The following is a 13682-nucleotide window of genomic DNA, read 5'->3' on the forward strand; positions in this document are numbered from 1 at the left end:
GCCCGCTTGCAAAGCTACCCCGCCCCCCAGCACCACTTCAACATGCCCGGTCTGTAACCACAACTGTGCATCCAGGATCGGAGTATTCAGCCACCAAAGGACTCACAAATAGGAGAAGATGGTCATCAACAGATACAATGGACAACCAGCATGCAAGTGTGTGTGTGTGTGTGTGTGTGTGTGTGTTGCTTTAGAGACAGTTCCTAACATCCATGTGTATGATGTGTATGTGTCTGAGTAGAAGTTCACCAGAGAGGCCCCCAAGGGAGACCTGGATGTCCTGATCCAGCCTCTGCTGGAACACTGCAGCTCAGAGAAGATGAACACGTGGCTGGGTGAGGGGAATTCTAACCACATCCTCCTCCCAGTTCTCTGTTAGTCTTGCTGTCTATACTGTCTCTAGTTGTCTCCAACTTTACACCCAAAAAAAGTCCCATGTTTAATGCACAGGTACTGTGAAAACTTTAAAACCTTTGATATGTTGAATACTAAAGAACGCCCGTCACGTTCTTCACACATCTCCTGCCTTCTGCCTTCTCACCAGGTGTGGTGTACGGCTACAAAGGGTTACTGCTGCTCCTGGGAATTTTTTTGGCCTATGAAACCAAGTCTATCTCAACGGAGAAGATCAATGACCACCGCGCCGTGGGCATGGCTATCTATAACGTTGCAGTGAGTCTCGTGTGTGTGTGATTCTAAGTTCTTCTTGCTGTGTGGTTCTTGGTGGCTGTGCTGCTCTGTCAAACATGTTGGCCCTCCTCTGGCTTTACGTTAGTCTGCAGAATCGCTCTTTCACTTCTGATCACTCTCTTTTGTTGTGTTCTTCCCTGTTTTTCTCAGCAGGCACGTTGTGTTTTGCTGACATTTCTCCCCCAACCTTCTCTGTCTTAATTTCATGCTCTGCTGAGGAAGCCGTGTGGCCCTTGGAGGCACAGCTTTTCTCCAGCCCAATATCTAACCCTTAATGAGAGGGGAACTTGCCAGTGGCCTCTTCGGCAAGGAGTCTGCCCTAAATGATTTCACATCCCACTGCTTGGGGATCCATCTTACGACTATGGCCTAGAAGGCACAAAGCGACATGGGCAGACAAGACTTACAACTGTGTCGTCCATTCTTGTGAGGGGGAAATATAGTCATATTTCCACAATTTGTTTAGATAATGCACACTATACTACATTAATGAGCCAAAACACTGTGACCACCTTCCTAATATGCTGTTCATCTTCCATGTGCCTCCAAAACAGCGCTGACCCACCAAGGCATGGACTCTACAAGACCCCTGAAGGTGTCCTGTGGTATCTGCCACCAAAACATTAACAGCAGATCCTTTAAGTGCTGTAAGTTGCGAGGTGGAGCTGCCGTGCGTCAGACTTGCCGAGTGCGTCCCACAGATGCTCAATGGGATTAAGATCTGGAGAATTTGGAGGCCAGGGCAACATCTTCAACTCTTCATCATGTTCCTCAAACCATTCCCAAGAAATCTGTGCAGTGTGGCAGCGTGCATTATCCTGCTGAAAGAGGCCACTGCCATCAGAGAATACCATTACCATGAAAGGGTTTACCTGGTCTGCAACGATGTTTAAGTAGGTCGCATGTGTCCAACTGACATCAACATGAATGGCAGGATACAGGGTCTCCCAGCAGAACATTACCCAGAGCAGCACACTCTTGTCATCACACTGGCTTGTCGTCTTCCCACGGTAAACGGCACACACGTACATGACCATCCATCCATCCATCCATCCATTTATTCATTCATTATCCAAACCGCTTATCCTGTTCCCAGGGTCGCGGGGATGCTGGAGCCTATCCCAACAATCATTGGGCGGCAGGTGGGGAGACACCCTGGGCAGGCCGCCAGGCCATCCACATGATCTAGAATAAAATGGGACTCATCAGACCAGGCGACCTTCTTCCACTGCTCCGAGGTCCAGTTCCGATGCTTGTGTGCCAATTGTAAGTGGTTTTGATGGTGAACAGGAGTCATCATGGGCACCCTGACTGGTCTGCAGCTACACAGTCCCATACACAGCAGAGTGTGATGCACCGTGTGTTGTGACACATTTCTCCTGTAACCATCATTAAAGTTTTCTGTGACGAGTGTGACAGTAGACCTTCTGTCAGTTTGGACCAGACAGGATAGCCTTCGTTTCCCTCGCACATTGATGATCCTTGGGCGCCCAACCTCCATCCTTGGACCACTGTTAGTAGGTACTCACCACTGCTGACCGGGAGTACCCCACAAGCCTTGCTGTTTCAGAGATAATGACCCAGTTGACCCAGCCATCTGGCCATAACAATTTGGCCCTTGTCAAAGCTACTCAGGTAGCTCCTACTCCTGCCCATTTCTCCTGGATCCAACATGTTGATTATGAGAACTGATTGTTCACTTGCCATCTAATCTACTCAAACCTTGACATGTGCCCTTGTTTGGAGATGAAACATTTAGTTCACCTGTGAGTGGTCATAATGTTTTGGCTCATCAGTGTGTACACTTGTGTATGTACTCTTCTTTCTCACATACACACATGCTTTAAAACAGACGTGTACGTATACAAAAAGACTCTCTCCTCCATTTTTTACTTTTCAGAGTCCAAGAAGGACGAGGTTTGACTGTGTTGGGAATTCCATCTCATATCTAGAGTCCCCTGAAGTGTTCTTCAAAGATATCAAATTAGCTTTTTGTAGAATTTAGCTGGCCCTCTCTGCCCCCTTCATGGTTCTTCAGGGCCTCAAGAAAAAGGCTCTTTCACTATCGCTATCGCTTGACAAAGTATTCCACTTGGCATGCAAACTCGAGATAATTATGGCATCTAGTGTTGGGTTGAAATGCCGATCTCTTTTGTCTAACCATTGTGAAAAAGCACAAGGGAGACTAGTATTTCAATCAGCAGCATCTTCAATATGGACGATTTTCTGTTTTCACTTGTTGAATTGCAGTTCATCTCCAAGGATAATCCCTTATGCACTGAGTCCAGTATAAGATCAAACTGAATGGAATGAATAAAACTTGGTACCAGGGCGTCCATTGCCTACAACACGGGGATCGCCGGTTTGAATCCCAGTGTTACCTCCGGCTTGGTCGGGCGTCCCACACAGACACAATTGGCCATGTCTGCAGGTGGGAAGCCGGATGTGGGTATGTGTTCTGGTCGCTGCACTTGTGCCTCCTCTGGTCGGTCGGGGCGCCTGTTCGGGGGGGGGGGGGGGGAGCTGGGGGGAATAGCGTGATCCTCCCACGCGCCACGTCCCCCTGGTGAAACTCCTCACTGTCAGGTGAAAAGAAGCTGCTTGGTGACTCCACATGTATCAGAGGAGGCATGTGGTAGTCTGCAGCCCTCCCCGGATCGGCAGAGGGGGTGGAGCAGAGACCGGGACGCCTCGGAAGAGTGGCGTAATTGGCTGGATACAATTAGGGAGAAAAGGGGGGGGGGGGGCAAAGAAAGAAAAAAAATTGGCACCAAAGGGGGAAAAAATGCATACATCTAGTTGTAGTTGATGAATTTTTGGCTGACGAATGCTCCTGCATCTGTAAAGCAAGTGAGACTGATCTCACCACCACCATCTGCTGAAGCCGTTCTGATCTGGAGCGTACATACTATAGGACGAACTGCATGAATAATGCCCACCTGCTCAATTTGGAACCACAAAAAAAATTAGTGAAAGATTAATTATAGATGAATTGTATGTGCACAGACACATCCCCAAAATAGGAAGTGCTCCAAAATGTTTTTTTTTTTTTTTTTTTTTTTTTTAGTCGAACAGATGAAATGAATTGTGAAAACTCCTGAATGAATGAAAGTCAGGGATTGTATTTGTACCCTGAGGTCGCCCTGGGCTCTCTAACCTCTCTGTGTAAGTAATGACTCAACAGAGAAAATGTCGCTACTGATGTCATCTTGTTCTCTCCGTTTGTCAGCCTCGGGTGGGATTTTGTAGGCTCAGTGGAGAGATCAGTGGCTGTTGATCAGTATGTATTGATTCTCATCCCCAATCCTCTGTCTCTGTAGCGCCGCTCGTTTTTCATTTTACTCTCCTCTCTCTCTCTCTCTCTCTGCATTGCATGCTGGGAGGTTGGGTGTGTGAGCGTGAGCGAGGGTCGTAAATGTGAGATTGGCGTGAAGTTTGAATTGTTTGCTGTATTTTTAAAAAAAAAACATTTTTTCAGATTTTCTTGTTTTCTTCATCTGTCCAATGTTCGTGATCAGGTAAACTTGACTGATACTGTAACGACCACAGATGTGTAGACTCGCTAGCCCTTGGCTAACAGGTCGGACCCTGTAGTCGACTGGTTAACGTAGTCACCCGAGGCGACCCAGGTTCACGTCCTGGCTGCATCCTCCGAGACGCCGCCTCCGTCCATCCGTCACAGGATTAGGATAGTCCCGCTGGAGCCCAGCGTGATGGTGCAGGAGGTTTTGTTTGCCGTAGGAGAGCACGTTGGTCATGGCAATCTGTTTGCTTCCAGGATGAACAAGGCTGTGGTGATATTTCTGAAGGAGGAGCGTCATGTTGGTGAGATGATTGAGAGGGTGTAATTATCAGGGATATCCATACCACTGTTTCTCCATTGTCGGCTCCCTCTACCAGAATCACAATATCGGGTGTTCCGCCGTTTATCCCCAAAAATGAGCTGCGGAGGTTTGGTAAATTTGCCAGTGGTTTCAAAACTTGTCAATCTCAGATGTACAGATCCGAAGGTAAAAACGTGTTCAGTCACTCAGGAGACAGGTGTTTATGCTTTTGGATTCTCCGACACAGAGTTTGGAGCAGGGGTGGGCAATCTTATCTAGAAAGGGCGAGTGTGGATGCGTTTTTGTTACAACCAAGCAATTACACATCTGTGTGTCCTAATCAGGTTCCTCAGCAAAGACTCTACTGGTTGATTAGTGGGATCAGGTGTGTGACTGCTTAGTTGGAACAAAAACCTTCACCCACACCGGCCCTTTCTGGATCAGATTGCCCACCCCTGGTTTTGAGTTTTCATTTAGAGTTAGACACAGTTATCGCTCGTACATGTTGTATGCTACTGTAACAGGTGCAGATTGATGACAGAAGAGGTAATCTGATGCCACATATTTTAATTTGAAAACTTGCCATTAGGTCGCATAGGTGGAGCCCAGGGGTTACAGCTTTAACCACAGCCTCAATAATTTCAGTCTCTGAATAACCCCTTTTCAGTCCAGATTCAATTTGGTTCGTAAGGCTAGTAAAGTAGAGCTTATCTCTCTGTCCGGCTTCCCTGATTTGTCCACAAATCCGGAAAGCTTTCCTTATTGTCAAACTCTGGTTTTATAAGGGGTGTAGCTGTGGTGATTCCCCACTGCCTGGCTATTGTATTATCACCCAACTGATCTCCTAATGTATGAAACTTTTCCTCCAGTGCATGGCGTGCCTCTGCCTGGGCCTACTGAAGCTGAGCATACTCCTCCTTCAACCGCTCTATCGCACTAGGTTCTTTAGGTTGCATTTCTGTTTGCGTAGTATCGTGTCCCTACATGGACTTTATAAAGGACTGGAGGCAGCTAAAATACTACTGGAACACGGCGGATTCCTCACTGTCCGTGATTTCATCTAAAGTATTCTCTGCCAGCCGAATCAGGGCCCAACGGGGTAAGCCTCGGAATCCCTCCCCAGCTGGCTCACTATATTTTAGATGACACACCTTTATGAGTTCAGGTTTCTCAAGTATCCACAGTACTGAGCTGACTTCATCCTAGAGCTGTGCCATGTTTTCTCCTCTTTTACCTGCCGCTATTGTCCCCCCATTCCCATCGCCATGGAGTCTGCAGTATCTTGAGCGTAGCTTTAGCTGTGTTTATTGTCACTGAGAAGACCTGGCTGATTCTCCGGATGGTTTGTGGTTTTGATTGCCGCTTGTCCCATTTTTTTAACTACTTCTTCACACACATTGAATCCAATGATAGGTTGTTCAGCCACACTGTGGTCACTCGACACCAGAAAAGGGAGTAGCAGTGTCTTGTCTGGGTGTGTCACAGTCTAAGTAAACCTTTATCTCCACCAAGCCATCAACAGTTATTTCTGTTTGATTTGCTGCTAATGCAACCAATGGCTCTGGCCCCAAAAGTTCAACAAGTGGCCGAACTATGTTGTGTGGAAGGTGTTGTGTTCTTCATCCATCATTGATGAAACTTGCCTGAGCTCCAGTGTCCATCAGAGCCTCAGCGGCTACATCGTCTAGATGACACTGGACCACACATCTCTCCCCGATGAGATTGATGAGTGTAGCTTGGCGTTGACAGGGTACATAGCCTGTGGGTGTGTCACAGGTTGGCTGACTATTGCCCGACTCTGAAGTAGCAGGAAGAACCTTCACGGAGAGATGCAGCGTTAACCTGGGACCTGGAAAGTGGGTGCGCTAGCGCAGTTGCCCGTGGTGCAGGCGGCCCGGGTTAGCACAAATATGTATTCTCTGGAGGACATAAATGGTTTTTTGGATGAAACTTTTGGGAAGTCAATAAAAATAAAAGATTAGTTTAATGATACAGAGAAGTTCATTAGGACTGTTGGTCATCCGCAGAAACTGGTTGGTTTTGAGCTGCTTGATTTGGGGGAGAAAAAAAAACGTTTTCAGCTAAAAAAAAACACATTGTGGGAGTGCAGGAATGAGGAGACGGAGAGATGGAGTCGAGTCAATCCCGTTTATTCGCCACACAAAACGACACCGATACAGCACAATCTCTCCTGGCAACCAGCTGACCAACCGCTAGGCTGCTGCAAATATGGCTCCACCCTGGAAACTCTAAGCAGTGCCTACGTCAGCACTCCGAACGTCTGCCTTAAAGGAGCAGCAGCCCCTGCTGAATATACCCTCCATTGTGTATCACCACAACATCACAGCTTTGAGAAAGGCAGCAAAGGGGAAAACTGTAAGAAGGAAAAAGATTGTAAAATAAATTATGATCATTCATCACATGGTGCTTTATTCTTTTTTCTGGTTCATGCCGGTCTGTTTCTGTCTCTTTCACTGTTCTACCCATCTTGTGCAGGAGCTCAGGGTTAGATCTCTCAACATTAATGGTGGGAGGGACAGACGTAGTAAGAGGGTTTTAGTGGCTGAGGTTGTGAAGCAGAAAAAGGTAGATGTGGTTTTTCTGCAGGAAACTCAGTGACCAAACGGAGAGAGACTGGAGGCTGGGGGTGGTGGTGGGAGGGGTCATATGTACTCAGCCATGGCACCAAATGTAGTGTGTGTGTGTGTGTGTGTGTTGGGGGGGGGGGTGTTGCTAACTAAAAGAACTAATCCAAGAATTGTATAATCTGTGGCAACCCGGTATCACATCTTTTCGTGTCATAGTCACGAATAACTACTCTATGGATTCGTGCTGTGCAACACATTTTTAATAACGTGCTGACCAGCACGAAATACAACTGTATTTCAGTTGGAAGGATGTTTTGTGTCTGCACCATGTTTTTTTGTTTTTTGTTTTCCCTGTCAATCGGGACTCGAGAATGCAGAAGCCGTATAGGTTAGGGTTAGGGCCAGAGAGGATCCGTCGCATATCAACCTGTGGATTTTAAAGACATCTTTAACATTTCTCAACACAAAAACACAAAAGTGCCCTTGAACAGTACGACAGGCTAATGTTACGCCCATCCCTTTTCATTATTTCTTCTTCGATTCTGAGAAATCAAGCTTGTTTTGGTCGGTTTCAATAGCGGAAGGCTACATTAGCCTACCCATGATCAAGTTTGAAAGTCGTGCTGAGCGTCACGAAAAAATAAAAATTCGTGTCCATGTACACGAATTAACAGATTAAATGTCGTGACTATTTCACGAAGTGTCGTGATACCGGGCTGTCTGTGGAGTTAGTTAAGAGGAGGTGTGTGATTGTAAGGGTAGACATTGAAGGGTGCCTTTTCTGTTGGGTCAGTGTATATGCCTCAATTCAGGGGTCTGTTAGGTTAGGCTTTCTCAGTGTTTTGAGGGATGAGCTGCAGAATTATGGTCAGAAACAGCCGATCATAGGTGGGGATTGGAACTGCGTCATTGATTTCACCGTGGACAGGACAAATAGGGAACCACACATTCAGTCATCTGGTAGCTTGGGAAGACTAGTTACTGGATTAGATTTACTAGATGCATGGAGGGTGAAACACCCCACTGCTAGACAGTACACATGGGTCAGGGTGAGTGCAGCCAGCTTAGATAGGTTCTACATTTCAAAGTCACTTGCATCCAGTCTAGTTAGCAGCGCCATTACTCCAGTTGGCTTCATTGATCTCCATCTCATCGTGGTAGATTTAATCATTTCTCCTGGCAAAAAGTTAGGTCACATTGGCATTTCAACAACAGGTTTCTGCAGGATAGCATTTTCTGTCAGAGCTTTGAACAATTTTGGGTCTTCTGGCAAAGTAAAAAAGCTAATTTTGATTCGCTGAGGCAGTGGTGAGAAATGGGTAAAGCACAGATTTGTGTCTTCTGTCAGCAGTATACATCTCACTCCACTGCTAGTATTAAAGCAGCAGTTCAGGAGCTGGAGGACAGTATTAAGAACATTGAGTGTGCTTTGAATAGTAATTCAGACATTGTTACTGATGGCCTGCTGCAAGAAAAAAGCCTGGAGCTCAGGACTTTCATCCAGGAGAGAGTGAAAGGAGCCCTCGTTTCCTCAACATTAAAGACATGGATTCTCCGAGCTCTTTTTTCTTCAGTTTGGAGAAGACTGTTGCCAGGAGCAAGCTGATGACATCCTTAAAGCTCCCCAGTGGCAGGGTGATGACTGATCTAAAGGAAATGAGGAGTCATGCTGTGGCTTTTTACTCTTCTCTCTTTGGAGCAGAGCAGTGTGATAAGGACAGTACTGCAGAGCTGCTGGAGGGGCTTCCTCAGCTCAGTCCCGAGGAAAAGGCAGACCTAGATAGAGAACTCAGCTTGGAGGAGTTCACTGCAGCTGTTGGTCAGATGGCTTCAAGACAGGCTCCACGAATAGATGGGCTCACCACTGATTTTTACAAGCGTTTCTGGTGTTCTGTTGGACCCCACTAGCATTAAGTTCTCTTGGAATGCTTCCATGCAGGGATGATGCCTGTCTCTTGTAGGGGGGCAGTTCTCTCCTTGCTCCCTAAAAACGAAGATTTAACTTTGCTGAAAAATTGGAGGCCGGTGGCCCTTTTATGCTCGGACTATAAAGTGCTTTCCAGAGCACTGTCAAACAGATTAAGAGAGTATGTTGTTCATATGGACCAAACATACTGTGTACAGGGCAGAACAATAATGGATAATCTTTTTCATTTTCGAGATGTAATTGACCTATGTAAACTTTATGACCTTGACATTGGTATTTTCTCCTTAGATCAAGAAAAAGCATTCAACAGGGTGGACCATGGCTATTTGTTTTCAGTACTTAAGGCTTTTGGTTTTAGTGACCATTTTGTATCATGGGTGGGGCTATTGTACAGTGGTTCTAAGTGTTTGGTGAAAGTTGGGGGAGGGTTGAGCCAGCCAATACCTGTGCAGAGGGGGATAAGGCAGGGCTGTCCCATCTTTACAGTCTGGCTATTGAACCTCTGCTGTTTAGGCTGAGAAGCCGTCTCGGCGGGTTTTCACTGTCAGGGGGGATGTGCAGGAACTAGAAGACAGTCCGGGCTTATATCAGAAGGCTTAATCAGCAAAGGTAAATTGGGCAAAGAGTGAGGTCTTACAGGTAGCACAGTGGAGAGAAAGGGCGGCAACCAGTTTTCCTGCAAGTCTGCAGTAGGGAGAAGAGGGATAAAGGTGTTAGGGGTATTTTTAGGCACAGAGGATTGATTATCAGAGGCAGAATTGGGAGGGTGTGATGGAAAAAGTATGTGCCACGTTGTCTAAATGGAAATGGTTGCTACCCCAGCTGTTATAGGGGTCGAGTTTTGGTTGCCTTGATGCTGTGGCACAGACTGATTGTTATACCTACACCAAGAGGCCTGATTGAAGACGTTCAGTGGACCATAGTGGACTTTTTCTGGTCAGGGCAGCACTGGATCCGAGCCCCTGCCTTATACTTGCCAGTGGAAGAAGGAGGACAGGGTCTTATGGACATAACCTCTCGAGGGATGGCCTTTAGGCCGAAGACTGCACAAACACTGCTTTAGTACTGTGGTGTGTAGTGGCTAGACACAGCCAAGCTCATCCTGCGGACAGCTGGTCATCTAGGGTACAGTAAGCAACTGTTTCTGCTGAGGCTGGAGGAGGCAGATCTCACAGGCCTGTTGTCTTTCTACGCCTCTGTCTTGGATGCATGGAAGATCCTGAAGGCCTCCAGGGAGCCTGCTGCTATGGCTGGTCTGTGGCTGTTTGAGGAGCCACTGTTTTGCAACAGCTTCATTCAGGCCCCGACCATGTCCTCAGCCAGGATAAGCTCTTTTCTGAAGGACGCCGGATGTGTGAAGCTGGGGCATCTGCTGACTCCTGTGGGGACCCTGCAACAGTGCACCAAAATCAGGCCTAGGTTGTTGAGTCATATTATTGAGGAGGTGTGCGCGTCGCTTCCAGAGTACCTGAGGACATTACTGATGGAGAACCATGAGCTGGCTCGCCATTGGGAGGAAGATATGGATTATAGCTTTTCACAGTTGACTGTCTCTCCTAATGTGGGGGAGTGGCAGGAGGTGGAGGGCCGACTCCTTTTCCTTTCTTTCACGACTCCATGGCAGGACAAGTTTGAGGACCTGGGAAAAAGGCAACTTGCGTCGCATGTGTGAAGGTGAGGCACTTTCAGTCTCTGCAGGCCATGAAAGTGTTGAGATGGTCAGAGGTTTTTGGGCCAGGTTCTTCCCCAAAAGGCTGCTGGCGGTCCCTGTACAAGCTGCAGGTTGAGAAATGGTCAGTCAGCTGACCTCCAGTGGAGGACTGTGCACAGAGCGATAGCCACGAACAGAAACAGAGCACACCTGGATCCTGACCACAAGGAGGCGTGTCTTTTTTGTTCACAGTGTGAAGCTAATGCATTTATTTGTCCAGTGTCCTAGGTTGGTGGGTGTGTTTGATTTGTGAAGGGGCTGGTTTTTGGGCTTGGGGGAGGCTTTTTCTTTTCAGTTGTTTCTGTATGGTCCCAAATACCTAGCCAGGAAGAAAGATACGCAGACAATTATAGATTTTATATCAGCTACTGCCAAATCAGCCATCTGGCTGAGCTGTAAGAACCAGGCTCAGGCGGTGGGCTGTGTGGACCCTGTGCAGGTTCTTAAAGGTCAGCTGAAGGCTCGGCTCAGGGTGGAGTATTCCTACTACAAAATGGCAGACAATTTAGAGGCTTTCAGCCTTAAGTGGGCAATAGGGGGAGTTTTGTGCTCAGTGGGTGATGATAAAGACCTAGTTTTCTGTTTCTAATTTGTGTAACACGGGTGAGCCCTGGCTGCATATTTGGCTTATGTGTTATTTATTTTATTCGTTATGTAAATTGTGTGAACACAACATCATGTCACGTTCTCCGTCTTGGGAGAGAGATCCTCCTCTGTTGCTCTCCTATTTCTTCCTATTTTTTCTCCCTGTTAAAGGGCATTTTTTTAGGGAGTTGCTCCTCATGTGATGTGAGGGTCTAAGCACAGGATGTTGTGTTGCTGTAAAGCCCCCCGAGGCCCATTTGTGTTTGAGATGTTGGGCTATACAAGTGGAGCTGACTTGAGTTTGAAAAGCTGTTTGTTGGTGTATTTTGTTTTTAACTACTTAATGGGACTTATTCTGAAACCGTTTTGTCATTTTTGAGCTGGATTACAACAAGATGAATATATCTGAATATCAGCTGTTGGACTGAATACATGTGCTTTTGAAAGTCAAAACATCTCTCTCTCTCTCTCTCTCTCTCTCTCTGTCTCTCTCTCTCTCTCTCTCTCTCTCTCTCACTGTCTGTCTCTGTCTCTCCTCTCAGGTGTTGTGTATGATCACGGCTCCTGTCACAATGATCCTGTCCTCTCAGCAGGACGCGTCTTTTGCCTTTGCCTCCTTGGCCATCGTCTTCTCAGTCTACATCACCCTAGTAGTGCTCTTTGTCCCCAAGGTAAAAAAAAAAAAAAAGCAACAACAACAAATGCCAGCGGCCATCTTCCTCTCACTTTCTAGTGCCTATATATTAGGGGTGTGAGGGTGGAGGGATGGTGTGTCAGGCTAAATGAATTGCCTTTCATCAGTCATGTGGACTGGTGTAATGTATACTATGTCATGAAGTAACCAGCTAGATCGGCTGTGTTGTGTTGTGTCAGCATCCGTGTGTACCCATGTCTTCACCAATCTGCCTGGCTCAGTTGGATGTGTGTGTACTTCTGCTGGAAATGCGTGTGTGTGTGTGTGTGTGTGTGTGTGTGTGTGTGTGTGTGTGTGTGTGCATGCACCTGTGTGTGGGGTTGTGGGATTGCACAGATGCGGCGGCTGATTACAAGGGGAGAGTGGCAGTCAGACGCCCAGGAGACCACGAAGACGGGCTCCTCTACCAACAACAACGATGATGAGAAGTCCAGGCAGCTGGAGAGGGAGAACAAAGAGCTGCAGAAGATTATTCAGGAGGTGACCCTGCTCTTACGTTTGCTTTTTTTTCTCCCCTTTTTTGTCCCCAATTGAACCTAGCCAATCCCCTACTGTTCCGAGCCGTCCCGGTCTCTGCTCCAGCCCCTCTGCCAACCCGGGGAGGGCTGCAGACTACCACATGCCTCCTCAGATACATGTGGAGTCACCGGCCACTTCTCTTCACCTGACAGTGAGGAGTTTCACCAGGGGGACGTAGCTTGTGGGAGGATCACGCTATTCCCCCCCGTTCCCCCTCCCCTCCTGAACAGGCACCCCGACCAACCAGAGGAGGCGCTAGTGCAGCGACCAGGACACGTACCCACATCCAGCTTCCCACCCGCAGACACGGACAATTGTGTCTGTAGGGACGCCCGACCAAGCCGGAGGTAACACGGGGATTCGAACTGGCGATCCCCGTGTTGGTAGGCAACGGGATAGACCACCACGACACCCGGACACCCCTGCTCTTACATTTTAAAATGTTGCATATTGTTTTGTTTTTTTGTGTGTGTGATGAGCCTCGCTAAATTAAAGTACACGACGACTCGCTTCAGAGGAAAGTCATCACTGCTACTCTTCCTCTCATCCGCAGAAAGAAGAAAGGGTGTCAGAGCTGAGACATCAGCTGTCCGAAAGGCAAGCCGTGCGTTCACGGAGACGACCGTCCGCCACCATCCAAAACCACAGCTCTACCCCTCTTCCCATCCCTCAGTGCGACCGCAAGTCCCTGATCCCGCCGCCGGGCTACCCGGTTCCTTCCTCCGACAACCACTCCGTTCCGCCGTCCTTCTCCAACTCCTCCAACCTCTACCAGCCCGATGGGAAGATCAGCCGCAACAACTGCCACACCAGCCGACTGCAGCTGCTGTACAAGTGAGAGAGGAGCGTCTCCCACGGGAGGAAGAGAGACGGAGAAAGCACAGAGTGGGAGAACGGGAGGGTTGAGAACTAAGAAGATTGCAAGCGAGTAAACATTTGGAGGGCTATAGGTAGGAAGAGAGATGCTGTGAGTACATGCAAGGGAGCAGCATGAATGAATAATAAGGTCAGTTATTTATATGTGAAACAAGTCAGAAGCCAGTACTACTTGTTGGCTAAACCGGAGCGACAATACATGAAATGCATTTAAAGACCGCTGAAAGTCTGTGATAGGGTGAAAGATGAGTTGGCTTTATTCCCCGTT

General features: G+C 47.6%; 1 protein-coding gene across 1 annotated transcript in view; it reads left to right on the forward strand.

Moving 5' to 3' along the window:
• Nucleotides 1–13376, forward strand: part of gabbr1b (gamma-aminobutyric acid (GABA) B receptor, 1b) — an 86581-nt gene extending 73205 nt beyond the window's left edge. The window contains exons 14-18 of the mRNA XM_056298649.1: nucleotides 242–335; nucleotides 545–672; nucleotides 11868–11996; nucleotides 12356–12499; nucleotides 13092–13376. Coding sequence (XP_056154624.1) covers nucleotides 242–335; nucleotides 545–672; nucleotides 11868–11996; nucleotides 12356–12499; nucleotides 13092–13376 — 780 coding nt within the window. The remainder of the gene's footprint in view (nucleotides 1–241; nucleotides 336–544; nucleotides 673–11867; nucleotides 11997–12355; nucleotides 12500–13091) is intronic.
• The last annotated feature ends 306 nt before the right edge of the window (nucleotides 13377–13682 follow it).

Source organism: Lampris incognitus, chromosome 18 (assembly GCF_029633865.1).
Source record: "Lampris incognitus isolate fLamInc1 chromosome 18, fLamInc1.hap2, whole genome shotgun sequence".
Lineage (NCBI taxonomy): Eukaryota > Metazoa > Chordata > Actinopteri > Lampriformes > Lampridae > Lampris > Lampris incognitus.